Below are 23,632 nucleotides of genomic sequence, written 5' to 3' on the forward strand. Positions count from 1 at the left end.
TTTTAAATGTTGTGAAAATACAATTGAAAACTAAAAAATCTTCCCCGAAATGAGAAATCATCTTCACGACAAAAGAGAAAGAAATAAAAACCATCTTATTAATAAATAAGCCTTAGACCAGAATGTGTTGGGAAATAGAGGCAAAGACCTGAGAGGTTGAAAAGACAGAAAAAACTTCACTGTTCTATGCAACCCATTAAGTACATGTTTTCAAGATAAACACTAATCAGTCCTCAAGGAAGACGGCTTGACAACACCTTTGGTCACTCATAGTTCATCGTGGCTCTACTTGGTAATGGAGGTGACCATCTGTGTCAGCTAGTTAGCTCCATGCAGAGGGAGGGGTAATACTTTAACCCATGTCTTTTTGACAAGTGTGAGTTTTACAATGTGGCGACAGGTGCCCTCTCTAGTAAGGCTCCTACAATCCGACAGGAACTGATGTCAGCAGTAAATAATAAAATTTAGAATACATGACTATAGAGTTTATTTGAACACAAAGCTTGAGGATAGCCCCCTGGAAACCTCAATTCCAAATGAAGGGGGCCCGTGTTCCCAAGTAGAGACTGTTAAGGTTTCACACACAGGGAAAGAGAAGCTTTAGCAGAATCACATTTTCCATTCAAGACCAGAGCATAGGCTGCAGCAACCTGATTGGTGACGGATTGATACACTTCAGGGAAGGTTACTTTATCACTCCAGAAGAAGGGACTATGATGCCAGGAGGTCTTGTCTCTGGGGCTGCTTAGTCTTCCTAATTATTTACAGGAATATTTTTTTTTTTTTTAATTGGTATTAGGAAACTAAATTTTATTGCATTTTGTTTTTTTTGGTACTGAGTCTTGCTCTGTCACCCAGGCTGGTGTGCAGTGGCACGATCTTGGCTCACTGCAACCTCCATCTCCCCGGTTCAAGCAGTTCTCCTGCCTCAGCCTCCTGAGTAGCTGGGAATACAGGCGTGCGCCACCATGCCTGGCTAATGCTTTTGTATTTTTAGGAGAGACGGGGTTTCACCATGTTGGCCAGGCTGGTTTCTAATTTATGACCTCAAGTGATCCGCCAGGCTCAGCCTCCCAAAGTGCTGGGATTACAGGCGTGAGCCACCGCACCTGGCCAGCAAAATTCTTAGAAGTTGCGCCTGCATGCCATTGGACTCAGGTTGCATGACCACGTTCCTCTCAAGGCTGAGAATTATTTAAATGTCCACAGCTTTAAATTGGAAATATTTGATGTTTGAATTATTTAACTTCCTACTGAGATAGAGGTACTACCTCCCTTGTAGTTTGCCTTACAGAGCGTGCTCCCAAGACCTTCAGAAATACATCCCTGGGTCATTAAGCTGAAAAAAGGTTTAGTTACTCTCTAAAAAATACCACTTCAGGCCAGGCACAGTGGCTCAAGCCTGTACGCCCAGCGTTTTGGGAGGTCAAGGAGGACAGATGGCCTGAGGTCGGAAGTTCGAGACCAGCCTGACCAATATGGAGAAACCCCATCTCTCCTATAAATACAAAAATTACCCTGGCCTGTTGGCACACACCTGTATTCCCAGCTACTCAGGAAGCTGAGGCAGGAGAATTGCCTGAGCCCAGGAAACACAGGTTGTGGTGAGCCAGGATCGCGCCATTGCACTCCAGCGTGGGCAACAAGAGTGAAACTCCGTTTCAAAAACAAAAAATAAATAATAAAAATAATAATAACAAATACAGCTGAGTGCAATGGCTCATGCCTGAGCAAGACTCCATCTCAGAAAAAAACAAAACAAACAAACAAACAAACAAAAAACATGCTACCAGTTACACAGCAGGGTGTCCTCAAAAACAAAGGAAATGCCTCCTCTTTAAGTTTTTTTTTTTTTTTTTTGAGATGGAGTCTCGCTCTGTCACCCAGGCTGGAGTGCAGTGGTGCGATCTCCGCTTGCTGCAAGCTTCTTGTCCCAGGTTCACGCCATTCTCCTGCCTCAGCCTTCTGAGTATCCGGGACTACAGGTGCCCGCCACCACGCCCGGCTAATTTTTTGTATTTTTACTAGAGACAGGGTCTCACCGTGTTACCAGGATGGTCTCAATCTCCTGACCTCGTGATCCTCCCGCCTCGGCCTCCCAAAGTGCTGGGATTACAGGCATCAGCCACCGCACCCGGCCTAAGTTTTTTTACATAGGCGCCTAGGTAAAACTAAGATATATCTACCTGCTGGTCGGCTGACAGTCTAACAAAACTTATTATTTTGTTGATTTAAAGCTATCCTTGACTGGTCGTGGTGGCTCACACCTGTAATCCCAGCACTTTGAAAGGCTGAAGTCGGGGGTCACCTGAGGTCAGGAGTTCGAGACCAGCCTGAACAACATGGTGAAATCCCGTCTCTACTGAAAATGCAACAATTAGCTGGGTGTGGTGGCGCACGCCTGTAATCTTAGCTACTCAGGATGCTGAGGCAGGAGAATTGCTTGAACCCGGAAGGTGGAGGTTGCAGTGAGCAGAGATTGTGCCACTGCACTCCAGTCTGGATGACAGGTGTGAAAATGCATTTAAAAAAAAAAAAAAAAAAAGCTATCCTTGGTATTCTAGTGTGCAAGTACTTGAAAGCATGACTGTAATTATCTTAAAAGCAAACATTGTCATGGGGTTTTGGGTCATCTGGACATTGTGTTTCGGTAGGAGTTTGTTCTTGCAGGTACTATTAAGCTGCTTTCCTTAACTGTAAGCATCTTAAGATCGTGACTCATGCGTGAGCAGTAAGGAGTACGTCTGGCTAGGTTTACTGGACTTAAACTTTCTCATTCTAGCTCTCCTAGGATTCTGTTTCATAGTTTCTCTACTCATGCACCACAGAGTTCTAAGCACAATTATGGAGACACCACTCTCTTGTAATGTGCCGAGATCATGCCACTGTACTTTAGCCTGGGTGACAGAGTGAGACTCCGTCTCAAAAAAAAAAAAAAAAGAAAAGAAAAAGAAAAAAAGAAAACTCATCCAAATCAGAAAGAAAGAAAATTGTATTTGTAGATGACACGATCTTCTGTGTAAAAACTCCAAAGAGTCAACCAAAATACTACTGGAAATAATAAACACATTCAGTGGATTTGCAGAATACAGTATCAGCGCCAAAAATTAGTTGAATTTCCAAACATTAACAATAAACAATTTTAAGAGAAAATTAAGAAAACACTTCCATTTGCTAGAGAAATTTAAGTAAGAAATACTAAGGAATAAACATAAAGAGATGAGACGTTTGTACCTTGAAATCCACAAACATTGATCAAAATGATTTAAAACATATATAGATAGACATAGAACCATATTGATGGTTTGGAAAAATTAATATTGTTAAATAATTATATAACCCAATGTGATTTAGATTCAACACAATACCCATAAAAATCCCTATCAGATTGTGTTAAAGAAACAAAAAACTGGCTGGGAAAAGTGGCTTACATCTGTTGGCCAGGCTGATCTCAAACTCCTGACCTCAAGTGATCTACCTGCCTTGGCCTCCCAAAATACTGGGATTACAGGCATGAGACACTGCGGCTGGCCCAGTCCTCTTAACCTAAACACTTTAACATCAATTAATGCTTGAACTCAATGTTAAGTCAAACTCAAATCAATGCTGAATTGGCTCTAATGACAATACTTGATGTTTTGCTATACTCATTGCATTTGCATCAACTATCTCAAAAATGAATTTTCTGATGTTCTGCAAGGAGTGACCTTGGACTGAAGACCTTGCCACACTTATGACATTTGTAAGATTTCTGTCCAGTATGGATTCTCTGATGGCTAATGACTTGTGAATGTGAAGTGAAGGCTTTGCCATAATCATCACAGTTGTGAGGTTTCTCTCCTCCATGAATTCTCCTATGTTTTGCACTGGATGAAGCTTGACTGAAGACCTTGCCACAATCATGACATTTGTAAGGTTTCTCTCTAGCATGAGTTTGCTGATGAACTGCAAGTTACAAACGATGTCTGAAAAATTTGCCACATTTGTTACACTTGTAAGATCTCTCTTCATTATGGATTCTCCAATGATTTGCAATGGTTGTAGCGTTACCGAAGACTTTGTGAGAATCATTACATTAGTAAACTTTCCCTACACCATGGACTGCCTGATGGTGAATAAGGGGTGACTGCCCACTAACGGCTTTGCCACACTCTTTACTACAAGTGTAAAATTAAGGTTTCTCTCCATTGTGAATTTTAGTATGTACTGCAAGGTGTGAATCACACCCAAAATCCTTGTCACAAACCTTACATTTGTATGGTTTCTCTCCAGTATGAATTCGCCTATGTCTTTCAAGCTGTGATTTGTGACAGAAGACTTTGTCACCTTCTTCATATTTGTAAGGTTTCTCTCCAGTTTGAGCTCACTGATGAACTGCAAGGTAAGAACGATGTCTGAAAAACTGGCCACATTTATCACACTTGTAAGATCTCCCTTCATTATGGGTTCTCCAATGATTTGCAAGCGGTGTAGTTTTACTAAAGACTTTGTGGCAGGCTGGGCGCGGTGGCTCAAGCCTGTAATCCCAGCACTTTGGGAGGCCGAGATGGGCGGATCACGAGGTCAGGAGATGGAGACCATCCTGGCTAACACGGTGAAACCCCGTCTCTACTAAAAAAATACAAAAAACTAGCCGGGCGAGGTGGCGGGTGCCTGTAGTCCCAGCTACTCCGGAGGCTGAGGCAGGAGAATGGCGTAAACCCGGGAGGCAGAGCTTGCAGTGAGCTGCGATCTGGCCACTGCCTCCAGCCCAGGCGAGAGCAAGACTCCGTCTCAAAAAAAAAAAGACTTTGTGGCAATCATTACATTTGTAAGGTTTCACTACACCATGGATTGCTTGATGGTGAATAAGTGATGCCCTCACCCTAAAGGCTTTACCACACTTATTATACTAGTAAGGTTTCTCTCCAGTATGAATTCTAGTATGTTTTGCAAGGAGTGAATGGAGCCCAAAAACCTTGTCACAAACCTTACACTTCTATGGCTTCTCTCCAGTATGAATTCTCCTTTGCATTGCAAGGTGTGATCTGCAACTGAAAACTTTGTCACATTCTTCACATTTGTAAAGTTTCTCTCCAGTATGAATTGCCTTGTGAACAAAATTACAAAAAATTCGCCGGGTGTCGTGGTTTGTGCCTGTAGTCCCTTGCTGTTCTGGAGCCTGAGGCAGGGAAATCACTTGAACCCGGGAGGTAGAGATTGCAGTGACCTGAGATCGCGCTGCTGAAAAAGACATGAACAAGTTGAAAGCCACTGTGACTCGGCTCATTGCAAACTGCCTCCCAGGCTCAAGCAATTCTCCTGCCTCAACCTTTCGAGTAGCTGGGATTGCAGGCACACATCACCACACCTGGCTAAGTTTTGTATTTTTAGTAGGGACAGAGTTTTGCGATTATGGCCAGACTGGTCTTGAACTTTTTACCACAAAAAAATGAATGTGTAATACATAGAAATGAAGAAGTTGAAAGCCACTGTGTCTTAAACAAATGACAGTAGAACTAAAATATGGGAAGGCCAGGCACGGTCATTCACCCCTGTAATTCCAGCACTTTGGGAGGCCAAGGTGAGCAGATCATGAGGTCAGGAGTTCAAGACCATCCTGGCCAACATGGTGAAAACCTGTCTCTACTAAAAATACAAAAATTAGCTGGGCACGGTGGCATATGCCTGTAATCCCAGGTACTCAAGGAGACGGAGGCTGGAGAATTGCTTAAACCAGGACCCAGGAGGCAGAGGTTGCAGTGAGCCAAGGTCATGCCACTGCACTCTAACCTGGGCTACAGAGTAAGACTCCGTCTCAAAAAAAAAACAGAACTAAAATATGGGAATCTCATCCATCCTCACAAGCTCCCTCAGTAAGATTGATGAAAATTGTAACTGTTACAGGGTTGATCCCACAACAAACTGAACAAAGCTTTTCTTGTTAAAAATGAACAGTGCCAGGCATGGTGGCTCAAGCCTGTAATCCCAGGACTTTAGGAGGCTGAGATGGGCGGGTATTGAGGTCAGGAGTTCGAGACAAGCCTGGCAAACATGGCAAAACCTTGTCCCCACTAAAGATACAAAATAATTCACTGGGCATGGTGGCGTGTTCCTGTAATCCCAGCTATGTACATCAAAAGCACGTATGGGGCAAAATCACAAAAGAGAATACAAAACTAGGAATAGCCAAGATACACAAGGACAGATTCCTCATGTCTGCAGGGACACTTTACTCACCCACAGACTCCAGGTTCCTATAGTTCCCCACATCACGGCCCTGTATAAAGCCCTCTGCGCAGGGTTCAGGCTTTGCCACTCCGCCAAAGAGAATTCTATAGCCACATCCCTGAAAGTCACGCGTCCCTAAAATGAAAACCACATTTAAATAAAACATTATGGAGGACGGAGTTATCACCTTCACACGAAATGAGAAATGAGAAATTAAGTATCAATTTGATCAAAGAATATGTTCTGACAAATCCACATTAAGGTATTTCTTTTTTTTTTTTTTTTTTTGAGGCGGAGTCTCGCTCTGTCACCCGGGCTGGAGTGCAGTGGCCGGATCTCAGTTCACTGCAAGCTCCGCCTCCCGGATTTATGCCATTCTCCTGCCTCAGCCTCCCAAGTAGCTGGGACTACAGGCGCCCGCCACCTCGCCTGGCTAGTTTTTGTATTTTTAGTAGAGACGGGGTTTCACCGTGTTAGCCAGGATGGTCTCGATCTCCTGACCTCGTGATCCGCCTGTCTTGGCCTCCCAAAGTGCTGGGATTACAGACTTGAGCCACCGCGCCCGGCTCACATTAAGGTATTTCTGAATAAAAAAAAAAAAGTTTGGCTTCAAATGCATTACAAAATCATAAACAAAATATCTCCCTTTATTAGTCTCCTTTTCCAGACTGGAAGGTGGAGGTTGCAGTGAGTTGAGATCCAGCCACTGCACTCCAGCCTGGGCGACAGAGTGAGACTCCATCTCAAAAAAAAAAAAAAAATCATTACAATTATTATAAATAGAAACTTATTACAAATGTTGTGTTTTCTACAAAAACCATGGGCTTATCCATCCACGTATTCATGCACACACATCATATCACGGTGTTACACGCATGGTGGCGCGCACCTCCAATCCCAGCTACTCAAGAGGCTCAGGCAACAGAATCACTGTAATCCAGGAGGTGGAGGCAACAGTGAGAAAAAATCCCACTGCTGCACTCCAGCCTGAGTGACAGATTGAAACTCACCTCAAAAATAAATAAATACATAAAATCAATGATGTAATAAAGCATGCTGTACCACTGATGTGTATCTCCACTTTCCATTCCATTCCAAGTCATTAAAAGTGCAAAGTCTGGCTGGGCATGGTAGCTGAGGCCTGTAATCCAACACTTTGGGAGGCTGAGGTGAAAAAACACAGGTCAGGGGTTCCCGACCAGCTTGACCAATATAGTGAAACCCCATCTCTACTAAGAATACAAAAAAATCAGCCAGGCATGGTGGTGCATGCCTGTAATCCCAGCTACTCAGTAGGCTGAGGTAGGAGAATTGCTTGAACCCAGGAGGCAGATGTTGCAGTCAGCTGAGATCCCGTCACTGCACTCCAGCTTGGGCAACAGAGCGAGACTCCATTTCAAAATAAATAAATAAATAAATAAATAAAACAATTAGCTGCATATGGTGACACATGCCTATCATTCAAGCTCTCTGGGAGGTTAAAGTGGGGATTATTTGAGCCCAGAGTTTCAGGTTGCTGTAAACTCAACATTGTGCCATTGTACTCCAGAACTAAGTCACAGAGCGACATTTTCTCTCTCTCCCTCTCCCCAACATGGTGAAACCCCATCTCTACCAAAAATACAAAAAATTAGCCAGGCTTCCTGGCATACCTCTGTGGTCCCAGCTACTTGGGAGGTTGATGCAAGAAGATCACTTGAGCCTGGGACACAGAGGTTACTGTGATCCAAGACTGAGCCACTGCATTCCAGCCTTAATGACAGAGTGACATGTCACTTCAAAAAAAAAAATTCCAAAACCATCTTGTATATTCCTGAGCAAAAGAAACTTCTTTTGGCTGGGCGCGGTGGCTCAAGCCTGTAATCCCAGCACTTTGGGAGGCCGAGACGGGCGGATCACGAGGTCAGCAGATCGAGACCATCCTGGCTAACACGGTGTGACCCCGTCTCTATTGAAAAATACAAAAAACTAGCCGGGTGAGGTGGCGGGCGCCTGTAGTCCCAGCTACTCGGGAGGCTGAGTCAGGAGAATGGCGTGAACCCGGGAGGCGGAGCTTGCAGTGAGCTGAGATCCGGCCACTGCACTCCAGCCTGGGCTAGCGAGACTCCGTCTCAAAAAAAAAAAAAAAAAAAAAGGAAACTTCTTTCAAGGTCTATGGTTCTAATGACATCAATCCCAAACATGTAATTACTTGCTCCCAGAAAATCACAGAAATATGTTCAAAATGTACACATTTTGAACACAGAGCTGCAGGCGTTTAAAACACTGAAAAATGGTGAACACGTAGCTCTAGGTGCTTAAAACACTGAAAAAGAGGCAGCTGTAGAAATGAGATCTGAGCAAATGTTTTCTTCATGAACACATGGGCTCTGCTAAACCAAGGTTCAAAGTCAGTCCAGCCCATCCTTCAACATCTGCAGATAATATTATGGACCAGAGGGACTTAAATTCATTACGTTACAAACAGAGGAAGCAACATGTCATCACTTCATCATCACATCCAATCAACTCACTGCTCATCTGCACCCAGGGTCCCCCTTCATCTTCATCACTGTTTCCCTCCCTCATTCTGTACATAGCTCTCATTCTCATCTTCTCTGAAATTAGAATTAGCCTGGCGTGGTGGCACATGCCTGTCATCCTAGCTCCTTGGGAGGCTAATGTGACGATCACTTGAGCCCACGAATTTGAGGCTGCTGTTAATAGAACGGTTCCCCTGCACTCCCGAATGGGCCCCAGAGTGACACCTTGCCTCATAAAAAAAAAAAGTTTGGAGTCAGAGACATATTGACTCACTAGTGTAGCTTCAAATGCATTACAAAATCAGATGCAAAGTATCTTCCGTAGTTTGTCTCCTTTTCCAGAATTTACCAGATACCGGTGCATATTAATGTGCTGAAGGGGGCCTGCCCCTCCACACCTGTGTGTATTTCTTGCAAGGTAGAGATAAGAGACTGAGAAAAGAAATAAGACACAGGGACAAAGTATAGAGGAAGAAAAGAGAGTCCAGGGGAGCGGCGCTCAGCAAGTGAGGACCTGCACCAGAGTCGGCCTCTGAGTTTCCTCAGTGTTTATTGATCACTATCTCTACTATCTCGGTGAGGGGGATGTGGCAGGACTACAGGGTAATGGTGGGAACAGGGTCAGCAGGAAAACACGTGAGCAAAGGACTCTGGGTCATAAATAAGTTTAAGGAAAGGCGCTGTGCCTGGATGTGCACATAGGCCAGATTTATGTTTGACTTTACACAAACATCTCAGCGCAGTAAAGAGCAGTATTGCCGCCAGCATGTCTCACCTCCAGCCATAGGGTGGTTTTCTCGTATCTCAGTATAGAATGTACAGTTGGGTTTTACACTGAGACATTCCATTCCCAGGGATGAGCAGGAGACAGATGCCTTCCTCTTTTACTAATCCTCCTCAGCACAGACCATTTACAGGGGTTGGGCGGGGGTACTGTAAGGTCTTTCCCTTCCAACGAGGCCATATCTCAGGCTATCTCAGCTGGGGGAAACCTGGACAATACCCAGGCTTTCTTGAGCAGAAGTCCCCGCGGCTTTCCTTGGTGCATTGTGTCCCTGGTTAATCGAGAATGGAGAATGGCAATGCCTTTCACAAACCATACTGACTGCAAGAACTTTTTAAACAAACCACATCTTGCACAGCCCGAGACCAATTAAATCTTGATTCAATACACACATGTTTCTGTGAACACAGGGTTGGGGCTAAGGTTACAGATTAACAGCATCTCAAAGCATAAGAATTTTTCTTAGTACAGATCAAAATGGAGTTTCTTATGTCTTTCTTTTCTACATGGACACAGTAACAGTCTGGTCTCTCTTTTTTTTCCCCCACAATGTATGACTTTCATATATAGTTTCTCTGATCTGGTCCACAAAGAGTTAAACATGCATCCAGCTGTGGCCCCTGAACAATCCCTGCTGCCCAACATCACTGACAGCACGGGACCCTCACCCCGTCTCCATCCATGTCTGGTGTGAGCCCTTCCCAGGCCCATGCCCAGTGCAGCCTCTTCCCAAGTTCATTCACTAGGTTATAGGAGATGGAATTTAAGTCAAGATGACAAGGACTGAGAAAAGTCTTGGGTGAGTGCGAGCAAATGTGTGAGGCAGGACGCTTCAGACTCACAGAAGACTGGCTACTACAATGCCTGGCATTTCAGAAAGGAAAGAGACAGCGGAATCCACCGAGGAATATCACTCACCTGAGGAAGAGCCATCCTTGGATCCTTTTCTTTGCTCTTCTTGGTGGCTTCCTCACGTAACATGAGTCTTTGGAAATCCTGTGTGTGAAAAAACATCAGAGATTTAATGTTTAGAAACCACTCACTCCTTTCCTGTGACAAAACACACACATAGGGGAGACTTCTCCCGGGAGAAAGACGGTCCTCTGCTGCCCACTGCACCAAAGATTATGCAGAGATAAGAATATGCCACGGGAAGACCTACAAGGGTAATTTTGACCCATTTCCAGATCTTGCTCCACTCCTGAAATAGTCCATACACGCTCTGCGGAAGGACACAGACCTTCAGGCCACAGATCTGACCCTAACCAAACCCCACACAGAGCACAGCCCCCTCACCTCCCTGTGGATCACAGGCTGATCTCAGCTCTCAACATGGAGGAAACTGCCTTGACGTTCAATGCTGGACACAGATGAGAATCACCAGCGCCATAGTGAATATTACTGAGGGTGGGTTTAAATCTACGATAATAGCAATCTCTGATAAAACAGCATAAAAGATGGATTTGCAAAATGCCTGAGAACCCTAATGTGAAGTCAGGGTTGAGCTCCACTCAGAGGGCACCAGCCCAGCACAGCCCCACCTTCTGGCTCTGCTCTCCACTTGGGGACTTGTTCCCACCAGGATCCAATGAATGAACAGTAAAGGAGCAAAAAGAATCGCATAGAACAGGCAACATGGACCAGAGGTAGGGGTGAAGGTGGGGTTGCCATGTCAAATGGAGGATTGTGGGCGATCACAAACGTTTCCATAGAAACAGTGATGTCAGAACAAAGACTTAGGGAAGAAATGCTGCTTGTCACTTGCAGCTGAGGGGCTAGAGGATCCTAGGCAGACCGACAGCCCAGGTGAAGGCCCTAAGAAAGGAGCAAGCTCAGTCTCAGAAAAAGGAAAGAAGCCTGCATGGCTAGAGTAGAGGAAGCCAGGAGGACCCAGGCAGGAGATGAAGTCAGAGGAGTCGTGGGAGCCCAGATCCGTAAGGATGAGGTCTTGAAATATTTTTCTCTCACACCTCAAAAGAATTTTGGAAATGATGTATTTTCTCATTCCTTTTATGTATACATGGAAATTTCTCGGCCGGGCGCGGTGGCTCAAGCCTGTAATCCCAGCACTTTGGGAGGCCGAGACGGGTGGATCACGAGGTCAGAAGATCGAGACCATCCTGGCTAACATGGTGAAACCCCGTCTCTACTAAAAAAAATACAAAAATCTAGCCGGGCGAGGTGGCGGGCGCCTGTAGTCCCAGCTACTCCGGAGGCTGAGGCAGGAGAATGGCGTAAACCCGGGAGGCGGAGCTTGCAGTGAGCTGAGATCCGGCCACTGCACTCCAGCCCGGGCGACAGAGTGAGACTCCTTCTCAAAAAAAAAAAAAAAAAAAAAAGAAAGAAAAAAGGAAATTTCTCTTTACATTATAAATGACAACACTTACACATAATTTATCTCCCATACTTAAAATAAATGCTGTCAAGTTTGGCTAAGCTTCCAGAAGTACACTGTCACCCTCATCTGAGAAGTGTAGAGCTGTAAGGGAATGTGTTTGGGGGTTTAGGAAGTCACTTATGGATACATGAAGATGGAGATACCTGTTTCATGTCCCAGCAGAAAGCTGAGGAGACAACTGGACACAGGATTTAGAGCTCAGGGGAGAGGCCTGCAGGGGACATGGGTAGGTGGGTTAAAGCTGTGAGATGAGATAAGGAAAAGCAGTGGATGTGGACAGTGACAAGAATAAGTTCAAGATGATTTGAGTCTAATCCCATTTTTTTCCATTCTGGTATTTGTGATTTTTACATTTTTGGAGGACAGGAATCCATTTAAAATTCAAATTGCAGCTGAGCATGACCCTCTCCTACAGGAAAAGCCACACACTATTTGGCAAAGTATTTCAGGGGTCAGTGAAACTCTGTCTCTACCAAAAGTACAAAAAATTAGCCAAGTGTGGTGGTGTGCATCTGTGGTCTCAGCCATTTGAGGGGCTGACTGGGGTGGATCTTTGGGCCTGGGAGGCAGAGGTTGCAGTGAGCCAAGATTGTGTCACTGCACTAAAGCATGGGTGACCCAGTGACACTTCATCTCAAAAAAAGAAAAAAAAAATTTCAGGATAATTTTATATACCTGAGCAAATGAAATGCTTCTTTCAATGTCTAAGGTTCTGATGGCATGAATCCTAAACATGTAATTATTTTCCCAGAAAAATCAGAGTAATATCTTCAAAATAAACACAATTGTAAAAACATAGCTATAGGTGTTTAAAACACTGAAAGAGAGGCAGCGGTACAAATGAGATCTGAGCAAATGTTTTCTTCATGAACACATAGGCTCTGCTGGAACAAGGTTCCAAGTCAATCCTGCCCATCCTTCAACATCTGCAAAGAACATTATGGATCAGAGGAACTTGAGGGGAACATTTACTTAGCAGCTCACAGTTCACCATTTAATCAGATGACATAAAGAAAGAAAATGGAATAATAGGCTACTTCAGCTAAATTTTGATGTCAGCATAAAGAAAATCCTTGATATCTTTATCAAATACACATTGAAACAAGCTAAAATCATTTCACATACCAGAAAATGTTTCCAATATATGATACAGACTAGAAAGCATGCAGTCCTCAATGCAAACGGAACACAGTAAATTTCAGAGAAAAACAATTTTAAAATGGTTAAAAATATGTATCTAATGAAATGTGGGGTCATAGAATATTTTGAACACATATCATAGTTGCAAAAGAATGATGTGACCTCATAAGATTCTACCAAAGCTTTTATGAGAAGCAGTTATTTATATTATTTTATTTTAGAGACAGAGTCTCTCACTCTTGCCCAGTGAGAGTGCAGTTGCACAATTTCAGCTCACTGCAACCTCCACCTCCCAAATTCAAGCCATTTTTCTGCCTCAGCCTCCTGAGTAGCTGGGATTTCAGGCACTTGCCACCACACCAAGCTAATTTCTATATTATAGTCAAGATGAGGATTCACCATGTTAGCCAGGCTGTTCTCAAATACCTGATCTCAGATGTTCTGCCCACCTTGGCCTCCCAAAGTGCTGGGATTACAGGCATGAGCCACAGCACCTGGCCTATTTTTTTTTTTTTTTAAATTAAGAAACACATTGGGCTGGTGGCTCATGGCTGTAATGCCAGCACCTTGGGAGACCAATATGGCTGTATCGCTTGAGCCCTGGAATTTGAGACCAGCTTGGGCAACATAATGAAAGCCCATCTCTACCAGGAACACAAAAATTTGCCCAGTGCAGTGGCACATGGCTGTGTTCCTCGGTACTTTGGAGGCTGAGGTGGGAGGATCCCTTGAACCCAGGAGACTGAAGCTGCAGTGAGCGCTGATCCTGTCACCGCTCTCCTTCCTGGGCAACAGAATGAGACCCATCTTTAATAGAAATGAAGAAAAAGGAAACACATGTGTCCTGGGTCTGGGGGCAGGGGGCCTCTAAGGCCAATTAACACGAACTTCAGGAGGTCCTGATGACGTGGGCCCAAGGTGTTTAGGCTGCAGTTTGGTTTCACACATTTTACGACACACAAGACGGCAGTCAGTCCATACATACATTGGTCCGGTCTGGAAAAGTGGAATAACTGGAACTGGGGTTTCTGGGTCACAGGTAGATAACAAATAATCACATTCTTTGAGCCTTTGGGCAGCCTTTCACTAGATACACAATTTTTTTTTTTTTGAGACGGAGTCCCGCTCTGTCGCCCAGGCTGGAGTGCAGTGGCCGGATCTCAGCTCACTGCAAGCTCCGCCTCCCGGGTTCACGCCATTCTCCTGCCTCAGCCTCCCAAGTAGCTGGGACTACAGGCGCCCACCACCTCACCCGGCTAATTTTTTTGTATTTTTTAGTAGAGGTGGGGTTTCACCGTGTTAGCCAGGATGGTCTCGATCTCCTGACCTCGTGATGAGCCCGTCTCGGCCTCCCAAAGTGCTGGGATTACAGGCTTGAGCCACCGCGCCCGGCCTAGATACACAATTTATATGTGAGGGGGGAGGAGAAATAGTCACTTATGCCTTAGACTGGCTCAGTGACCCTGCATTTTTACACATACTACAGGGCAGTGGAAGCAATCAGATAGGCATTTGTCTCAGCTGTGCAGAGGGATGGGTTCTGTCCCACACCTGGAAAGATAAGCTATTAGTTTACATTGCTAGGGTGAAATTCAACAGAACTATTTTAGGGTGGAGATCTTGAGGCTTCCAGTTTGGGAGAGGCATATGTAGCTTTTAAAAATAATATTTGTAGCTATCTTGTTTAGGAATAAAATGGAAGGTAGGTTTGTCTGATGCAGTTCCCAGATTGACTTTTCTCTTTGGCTTCATTTTGATTTTCCTTTCACAAGCTTGTGACAGCCATAATGCTTTGACACACTGATACTGTTTTATACAGATTTTTCCATAACAGTAAAGTCCAAGGGTCTGTCATGAACTGGGTTAGAGAAGATGAGAAAATTTTCAGAAGAGTCCATCTCAAAAAAACAAAACAGAATTTAAAATACAGAATTAAGTAATTTCACTTTTTTAAAATGAAAAGTCTCACATATTTATTACTGAACCCCATCCAACCAAGGTGTTCATAACAGATCCAGAGAGAAAAATTCATTCTCAATAAAACACGTCCAACTCTCTAGATAGTGGTGACATTTCCAGCTTGATATGGTAACATGATTGGATCCTCAGACACCATAAATATGTGTGCCATCTCATGTGCAATTCCTTATAGACCCAGCTTGGCTCTTCTCCAGTGTCTTCTTTGACAGTTGTACCTACAAAACTGATGTGGATGGTCTGTCTGCCACTCTGTGCATCACTTTCTCTTTTTTTTTTTTTGAGATGGAGTCTTGCTCTGTCGCCCAGGCTGGAGTGCAGTGGTGCAATCTCAACTCACTGCAAGCTCCGCCTCCCAGGTTCACGCTATTCTCCTACCTCAGCCTCCCGAGTAGTAGCTGGGACTACAGGAGCCCACCACCATACCTGGCTAAGTTTTTTGTATTTTTAGTAGAGACAGGGTTTCACCATGTTAGCAGGATGGTCTCGATCTCCTGACCTCATGATCAGCCTGCCTCAGCCTCCCAAAGTGCTGGGATTACAGGCGTGAGCCACCACGCCTGGCCTGTGCATCACTTTCAACATTGTCTTTTCCCAACTTAAAAAGACTTATCCACTTACAAACCGGTGATATCTTTCGGGCATCGTCCCCATAATCTCTTTTTTTTTTCTTTTTTTTGAGACGGAGTCTGGCTCTGTCGCCCAAACTGGAGTGCAGTGGCCAGATCTCAGCTCACTGCAAGCTCCGCCTTTCGGGTTCACGCCATTCTCCTGCCTCAGCCTCCCGAGTAGCTGGGACTATAGGCGCCCGCCACCTCTCCCGGCTAGTTTTTTTTTTTGTATTTTTTTAGTAGAGACGGGGTTTCACTGTGTTAGCCAGGATGGTCTCGATCTCCTGACCTTGTGATCCACCCGTCTCGGCCTCCCAAAGTGCTGGGATTACAGGCTTGAGCCACCGCGCCCAGCCCATAATCTTTCATAAAGCATCAATGATTTCATTGTCCCTCTACTCAAACTTTACCAAATTCATTTTTTGATACACTATCTGTCTCTGTCATCCACGTTGGAGTACAGTGGCATGATCATGGCTCCCTGCAGCCTCGACCTCCCAGGCTCAAGCCATCCTCCCACTGCAGTCTCCACAGAAGCTGAAACAGCAGGCATGTCCCACCATGCCCAGCTAATTCATGTATTTTTTGTAGAGAAGGGGGTTTCACCATTCTGTCCAGGCTGGTCTTGAGTACCAGGGGCTCACGTGACCCACCTGTCTTGGCCTCTGAAAGTGCTGGTATGACAGGCCTGAGCCACTGCATCTGGTCTCATTGTAAATTTGGTATTTTTTGTTTAAACTTTAGCAGAATTTACATTGCTTTGAATGAGTCTCTTTTCAAACTCATGTGTTACCCATGTGAGTTCCTCAAACTACAGCCTGCTCAGACATGTGACAACAGATTTGTACCAGTTTATTTTGGTGCAAAATATGTGACCTCACGCACAATTTTCTCATAATATGTATTTTTCCATGAACTTCCTGAAGACCCCTTGTACTAGCAAACTGTATTCAAGAAGATATAAAAAGGATTGTAGATATTCAAGTGCCACTTATTTCTGAGATGCAAGGATGGTTCAACATATTCAGGCAAATCAATGTGATATACCACTTGAACAGAATGAAAGATGAACATCACATCATCTCAGTAGACGGAGAAAAAGCGTTTCACAAAATTCAACATCCAGTCATCATGGAAATCCTAAACAAAATAGATACAGAAGAACATTTACCTCAACAATAGAAAGACCATGCATGAAACAACCATAGTGGAAATAACCAATCAGGGAACATGTAATGCTTTTCCTGTAGGATCTCATATGATGCAAGAATGCTCTCACCCCTTCTATTCAATCAATACTGGCTGTCCTAGCCAGAGCAATTAAATAGCAAAAGAAATCAAACTCATCCAAATCAGAAAGAAGTAAAATTATAATAGTTTGTAGATGACATGATCTTCTGTGTAGAAAATCACAGAGTCAACCAAAATGCAACTGGAACTAATAAACATACGCAGTGGATTTGCAGAACAGAATAACAGCAGCAAAAACTAGTTGAATCTCCATACATTAACAATAAACAATTTTAAAAGAAAACTAAAAAACACTTTCAATTGCTAAAGAACTTAAAGTAAGAAATACTTAGGAATAAACATAAAAAGGTGAGAAATTTCTACCTTGAAATCTACAAACATTGATCAAAATGATTAAAAACATGTATAAATAGAGATACAAGCCATATTGAATAGAATAATATTGCTAAATGATTATATAACCAAATGTGATTTAGATTCAACATAATACTTTCTACAAATTTTTGTTAAAGAAACAAAAAACAGGCCAGGCACAGTGGCTCACACATGTAATCTCAGCACTTTGGTAGGTGGAGGCGGGCAGATCATAAGGTCAGAAGATCGAGACCATCCTAGCTAACATGGTGAAACCCCATCTCTACTAAAAATACAAAAAACTACCCAGGCATGGTGGCGGGAGCCTGTAGTCCCAGCTACTTGGGAAACTGAGGCAGGAGCATCGCATGAACCTGGGAGGTGGAGGTTGCAGTGAGCCGAGATCACATCACTGTACTCCAACATGGGCAACAGAGCAAGACTCCATCTTAAAAGAATAGATAAAAGAACATTCAGGCTGGGAAAAGTGGCTCCCATCTGTTGGCCAGGTTGGTCTCAAATTCATGACCTCAAGTGACCTACCTGTTTTGGTCCCTCAAAGTGCTGGGATTACAGGTGTGAGCCACTGTGCCTGGCCCAATTCTCTTAACATAAACACTTTAATGTCAGGTAATGCTTGAACTCAATGTTAAGTCAACTCAAACTCAGGTCAAGGCTGATTTGACTCTAAAGTCAATTAATGTTTGATGGTTTGCTGTACTCATTGCATTTGAAACAATTGCCTCCAAAAGGAATTTTCTGATGTTCTGCAAGGAGTGACCTCAGACTGAAGACCTTGCCACACTGACGACATTTGTAAGATTTCTGTCCAGTATGGATTCTCTGATGCCTAATGAGGTGTGAAGGTGAATTAAAGGCTTTGCCACACTCATCACACTTGTGAGGTTTCTCTCCAGTATGAATCCTCCTATGTCTTTCAAGGTGTGATTTGCGAATGTAAACTTTGTCACATTCTTCACATTTGTAAAGTTTCTCTCCAGTATGCAGTTTTTGATGACATGCAAGGTATGCTTTTGTACTAAAAACCTTCCCACATTCATTACATGTGTAAGGTCTCTCTCCAGTATGAACTCTCTGATGTTCTGCAAGGCGTGAATCACTCCGGAAAGCCTTGTCACAAACCTTACATTTGTATGGTTTCTCTCCAGTATGAATCCTCCTATGTCTTTCAAGATGTGATTTGCGACTGAAAACTTTGTCACAGTCTTCACATCTGTAAGGTTTCTCTCCTGTATGAACTCTACGATGTCCTGCAAGCGTTGCTCGTTGCTTAAAAACCTTACCACATTCATTACACTTATAAGGTTTCTCTGCAGTATGAACTGCCTTATGAATTACAAGGACTGAATTTCGAGCAAAGGTCTTGCCACACTCATTGCACTTGTAAGGTTTCTCTCCAGTATGCAGTCTATGATGGTATACAAGGTGTGACGTCTGACTGAAGGTCTTGCCACACTCATTACACTTGTAAGGTTTCTCTCCAGTATGACTTCTATGATGACATGCAAGGGTTGCTTTTTGATCAAAAACCTTGCCACATTCATTACATGTGTAATGTTTGTCTCCCCTATGAATTCTAGTATGTTGTGCCAGGTGTGAATCATGCTTAAAAGTCTTGTCACAAACCTTACATTTGTATAGTTTCTCTCTAGTATGAATTCTCCTATGTATTTTAAGATGTGATTTGCAACTGAAAACTTTCTCACATTCTTCACATTTGTAAGGTTTCTCTCCAGTATGAATTCTCCTATGTCTTCGCAGATGCAAATGAAAGCTTGATCCAAGCTGATCTTTAACAGGCTTGGTTCCAGCAAGCCTTTGATCATATTGGTCTGTACTACCTGTCAACTTTTTTATTTCTGTCATGGGTGCTTCATGATCATTTGTTTCATCTTCTCGCCACTGAAACACAAAGTCATGAATGTCTTTCTCAATTTCCCGGGAGCACAATGCTCCAATGTGATATCTTGCTTGTCTTTGCAATGTCCCTGTGTGGAACACCTCTGTATTGCCTTGCCCTGTTGACAACAATGTATTCCTCATGCATTTGGAAGAGATATCTACAAAATATAAACACCAATAGGTTTCCAATTAAGTACAGATGGTATATAGTACTGAAATGTGTAAATATCACACACACAAAAATACTTATTTAAACTTCCCAAACATGAGCTTCAAAGTTTAGGAACACAAAATGAGTAGATTCTTTAATAAATAAAGACCGATTACATGTAGTTCAAATCATTTTTACAGAAGCTTATTTCCAATATCATGACAAAACACTGAGAGGGCACAAACATGTGTAAGCCTAAAGTAAGGAGTATTTTTCCACTGTGACCCTAAAGTGTATCACATTGTGCAAAAAACATATCACTGTCACATCAATGAAGAGAAAAATATATATTCTTCATATATACAGTATATTTAGTATATACAAATAAATGCTAAAAAACCAAACAATATACTATATTGGTAAATAATCCACAACAAGCTCTTGTAAGGATAATCAAAATCAATGGAAATTCTATATTATCAAACAATCATAGCACTGAGAAGATTACAAAAATTAGCCAGGTGTGGTGGCCCACCCTATCATCCCAGCTACTCAGGAGGTTGAGGCACAAGAATCAATTTAAACCAAGATGCAAAGGCTGCAGTGAGCCAACATCGCACCACAGCACTCCAGCCTGGGTGACAAAGTGAGACTCCGTCTCAGAAAATAAAAAAAGGCAGGGAGTGGTGGCTCACACCTGTAATCCCAGTACTCTGGGAGGCCGAGGCAGGCGGATCACCTCAGGTTAGGAGTTCGACCAGCCTGGCCAACATGGCTACTAAAAATACAAAATGTAACTGGGCGTGGTCACTGGCGGCTGTAATCCCAGCTAGTTGAAAGGATGGGCAGGAAAATCACTTGAACTTGGGAGGCAAAGATTGTGGTGAGCTGAGATCGCACCACTGCACTCCACCTTGAGAGACAGAGTGAGATTCTGTCTCAAAAAAAAAAAAAAAAAAGAAAGAAAATTTTAATACCATATCTTTCTGAATAACTGTTACAAAATTACCTATATCCATGTGGAACAGGCATGCTGTGACTTTTTTAAAAACATTTTTGTATTTTTATTTTTTTGATATGGAGTCTTACTCTGTCACCCAGACTGGAGTGCAATGGCATAATCTTGGTTCACTGCAACCTCTGCCTCCTGGGTTCAAGCAAGTCTCTTGCCTCAGCCTCCCGAGCACCTGGGATTACAGGCACGCGCCACTATGCCCAGCTAATTTTTGTACTTTTAACAGAGATGGGGTTTCACCACGTTGGCCAGGCTAGTCTCGAACTCCTGACCTCAGGTGATCCACACATCTTGGCCTCCCGAAGTCCTAGGGCTTACAGGCATAAGCCACTGTGCCCAGTGGCACTTTGTGACATTAACGAAGGGAATGTGTCAGTTATATTGCATACCACACACCGAAAACTCATAAAAATCAATAAAATATTGCAACCCATGATAAAACAAGAAAGAAAATAATAAGTCAATTTATACTGCCTACAGAATTCTAAACAATTCCCTCTTAAGAAAAAAGCCAAAACTTGTAGTTACCACCAGTACACAACATAAGACCTGAAATACGTGTTGAGATCACTACCTTCTGAAGTATGAAGTGAAGAAAATACACAGCATTATAAGGAATAAGCACTGACTAACAGCCGGCCACAGTGGCACATACCTGTAATCCCAGCACTTTGATAGGCTGAGTTGGGTGGATCATGAGATCATAAGTTCAAGACCAGCCTGGAACAAATGGTGAAACCCCATCTCTACTAAAAATACAAAAAAAAAAAAAAAAATTAGCTGGGTGTGGTGGCAGATGCCTGTAATCCCAGCTATTTGGGAGTCTGAGGCAGGAATCATTTGAACCCGGGAGGTTGAGGTTGCAGTGAGCCAAGACCGTGCCACTGCACTCTAGCCTGGGCAACAAGACGAGATTCCGTCTCAAAAAAATAAAATAAGATAAATAACCACTTCTAAAATAAGCTTCAGTAGATTTGGTATTCTCTAATAGGATATTCCTGCAGATGCAGACCCTGAGAGGATTGAGTCATGGGTGTTGACTACACGTGAATAGGACCAGTGCATTTATAAAGAGACATTAAAGAGCTCATTGCCTGTTCCTCTTTCCACCATATTAGGACACAGCAGGAAGATGGCTGGGCTAAACCATGAAGAAGGCTCCCACCAAGAACCAATTTGGCTGGCATCCTGCTCTTGGATTTCCCACTTTCCAAATTCATGAGAAATAAATGTCTCTATCTTAAGCCTCCCAGTTTAAGCTACTTCCTTTTTCATTTGTTTTTCAGATGGAGTTTCTCTGTCACCCAGGCTGGAGTGTAGTGGCACGATTCTCCTGCCTCAAGCGATTCTCCCTCCTCAGCCCAGAGTCTCACTCGGTCGCTCGGGCTGGAGTGCAGTGGCATGATCTCGGCTCACTGCAACCTCCACCTCACGGGCTGAGGTGATTCTCCTGCCTCAGTCTCCCAAGTAGCTGGGATTATAGGTGCATGTCACCATGCACAGCTGATTTTTGTAGTTTTAGTGGAGATGGGGTTTCACCATATTGGCCAGGCTTGTCTCGAACTACTGACCTCAAGTGATTAACCCGTCTCAGCCTCCCAAAGTGCTGGGATTTTAGGTGTGAGTCAGGGTGCCTGGCCCATTTTTGGCATTTAGTACATTCGACATTTCACCATGTTGGCCAGACTGGTCTCAAACTCCTGACCTCAAGCAATCTCCCCACCTTGGTCTTCGAAAGTGCTAGGATTAGAGGCGTGAGCCACCATGGTCAGCCAGTCTAAATTATTTCTAACAGGACAGTGAAATGACAGAGACAGGAACAGGAGCATCTCATCAATATCACCGAAGGCTGACAAATCTGATTAAACAAAGGAAGTTTAGGGTCTGTACTATAAATCTTGCAATACTTGAAGCCATCTAATAGCACTAACATGTTTTAAAAACCTTGAGACAGGTAGGGCATGGTAATCCCAGCATTTTGGGAGGGTGAGGTGCGAGATTCACGAGGTCAGGAGATCAAGACCATCTCAGCTAACAAGGTGAAACCCCATCTCTGCTAAAAAAAAAAAAAAAAATTAGCCTGGCATGTTGGCACTCGCCTATAGTCCCAGCTACTTGGGAGGCTGAGGCAGGAGAATCGCTTGAACCTGGGAAGTGGAGGTTGCAGTGACCCAAGATCACAGCACTGCACTTTAGCCTGGGTGACAGACTGAGACTGTGTCTCAACAACAACAAAAAATAAATGACAGAAGGCTAAAGAGTAACTCCAACCCACAAACATATATAAAGCTCTCTAGTAAAGGTAAATAAAAAAACAGGTAGGCCAAGCATGGTGGTTCACGCCTATAATCCCAGCACTTTGGGAGGACAAGTCAGGCAGATGACCTGGGGTCAAGAGTTTGAGACCAGCCTGGCCAACAAGGAGAAACCCTGTCTCTACTGAAAATACAAAATTAGCTGGGTGTGGTGGCGCGTGCCTGTAATCCCAGCTACTCAGGAGGCTGAGGCAGGAGAATCGGTTGACCCCAGGAGGTGGAGGTTGTGATGAGCCGAGACTGCAGCATTGCACTTCAGCCTAGATGACAAGAGCAAACCTCTGTCTCATAAATACATAAATTAATTAATTAATAAAAGGACAGATACAGAAACTTGCGTACGTGTACCTTTTCTTCATAAGTAAACTTTTTCATATTATTTAAAATGAAAAGCCACTGTGCATATATGTTAACAGAAATGCAACATACACAAAAGTAACTCTGACATAAATTTAAAAAGTTCTGCTGGAGAAGAAGTAGTTTTTGCAGGTTATGGATTTTTTTTTTTTTTTGGACACAGAGTCTCGCTCTGTCTCCTAGGCTGGAGTGCAATGGTGCGATCTCGACTCACTGCCACCTCCACCTCCCGGGTTCAAGCGAGTCTCCTGCCTGAGCCTCCTGAGTAGCTGGGATTACAGCTGCCCACCACTGCACCTGGGTAATTTTTGTAAATTTAGTAGAGACGAAGTTTCACCATGCTACCCAGGCTGGTTCTGAACTCCTGACCTCAGGTCATCTGTCCAGCTCGGCATCCCAGTGCTGGAATTACAGGTGTCAGCCACTGCACCTGGCCAGGTTATGGAAATTTTAAGTTTCATTATTGTGCTATAATCTAAGATGTTTAACATACCTGCAACAATAACCTCTCCCCATATATCTATACAACACACTTCACTTCTGCATACTGAAAGGAATGGACAGTAACGTGGTTGTTATATTCACCCTGGAATCATGCTTCAGCCACTTACATGTTTACTAAGA

General features: G+C 43.5%; 1 protein-coding gene and 1 pseudogene across 4 annotated transcripts in view; both read right to left on the reverse strand.

Annotated features, from left to right (window-relative positions):
- LOC104672663 (zinc finger protein 320) overlaps positions 1-23,632 on the reverse strand; it is a 48,659-nt gene that overhangs the window by 5,007 nt on the left and 20,020 nt on the right. Inside the window, exons 4-6 of one of the 4 annotated variants that reach the window (XR_004060365.1) lie at positions 17,791-19,328; positions 10,435-10,512; positions 6,220-6,345 (exon numbers count right to left, since the gene is read on the reverse strand). Coding sequence is in view for 2 of the 4 variants with exons in the window: in XM_030942089.1 (XP_030797949.1) it covers positions 17,941-19,328 (1,388 nt within the window). In the remaining 2 variants the exon portion in view is untranslated. Of the gene's footprint in view, positions 1-6,219; positions 6,346-10,434; positions 10,513-16,473; positions 16,783-17,587; positions 19,329-23,632 lie in introns of those variants that run through there. The other 3 variants (XR_004060364.1, XM_030942089.1, XM_010376502.2) reach the window with 3 other exon arrangements.
- LOC115900753 lies at positions 2,902-10,906 on the reverse strand (annotated as a pseudogene).

This window comes from Rhinopithecus roxellana, chromosome 12 (assembly GCF_007565055.1).
Source record: "Rhinopithecus roxellana isolate Shanxi Qingling chromosome 12, ASM756505v1, whole genome shotgun sequence".
Taxonomy (NCBI): domain Eukaryota; kingdom Metazoa; phylum Chordata; class Mammalia; order Primates; family Cercopithecidae; genus Rhinopithecus; species Rhinopithecus roxellana.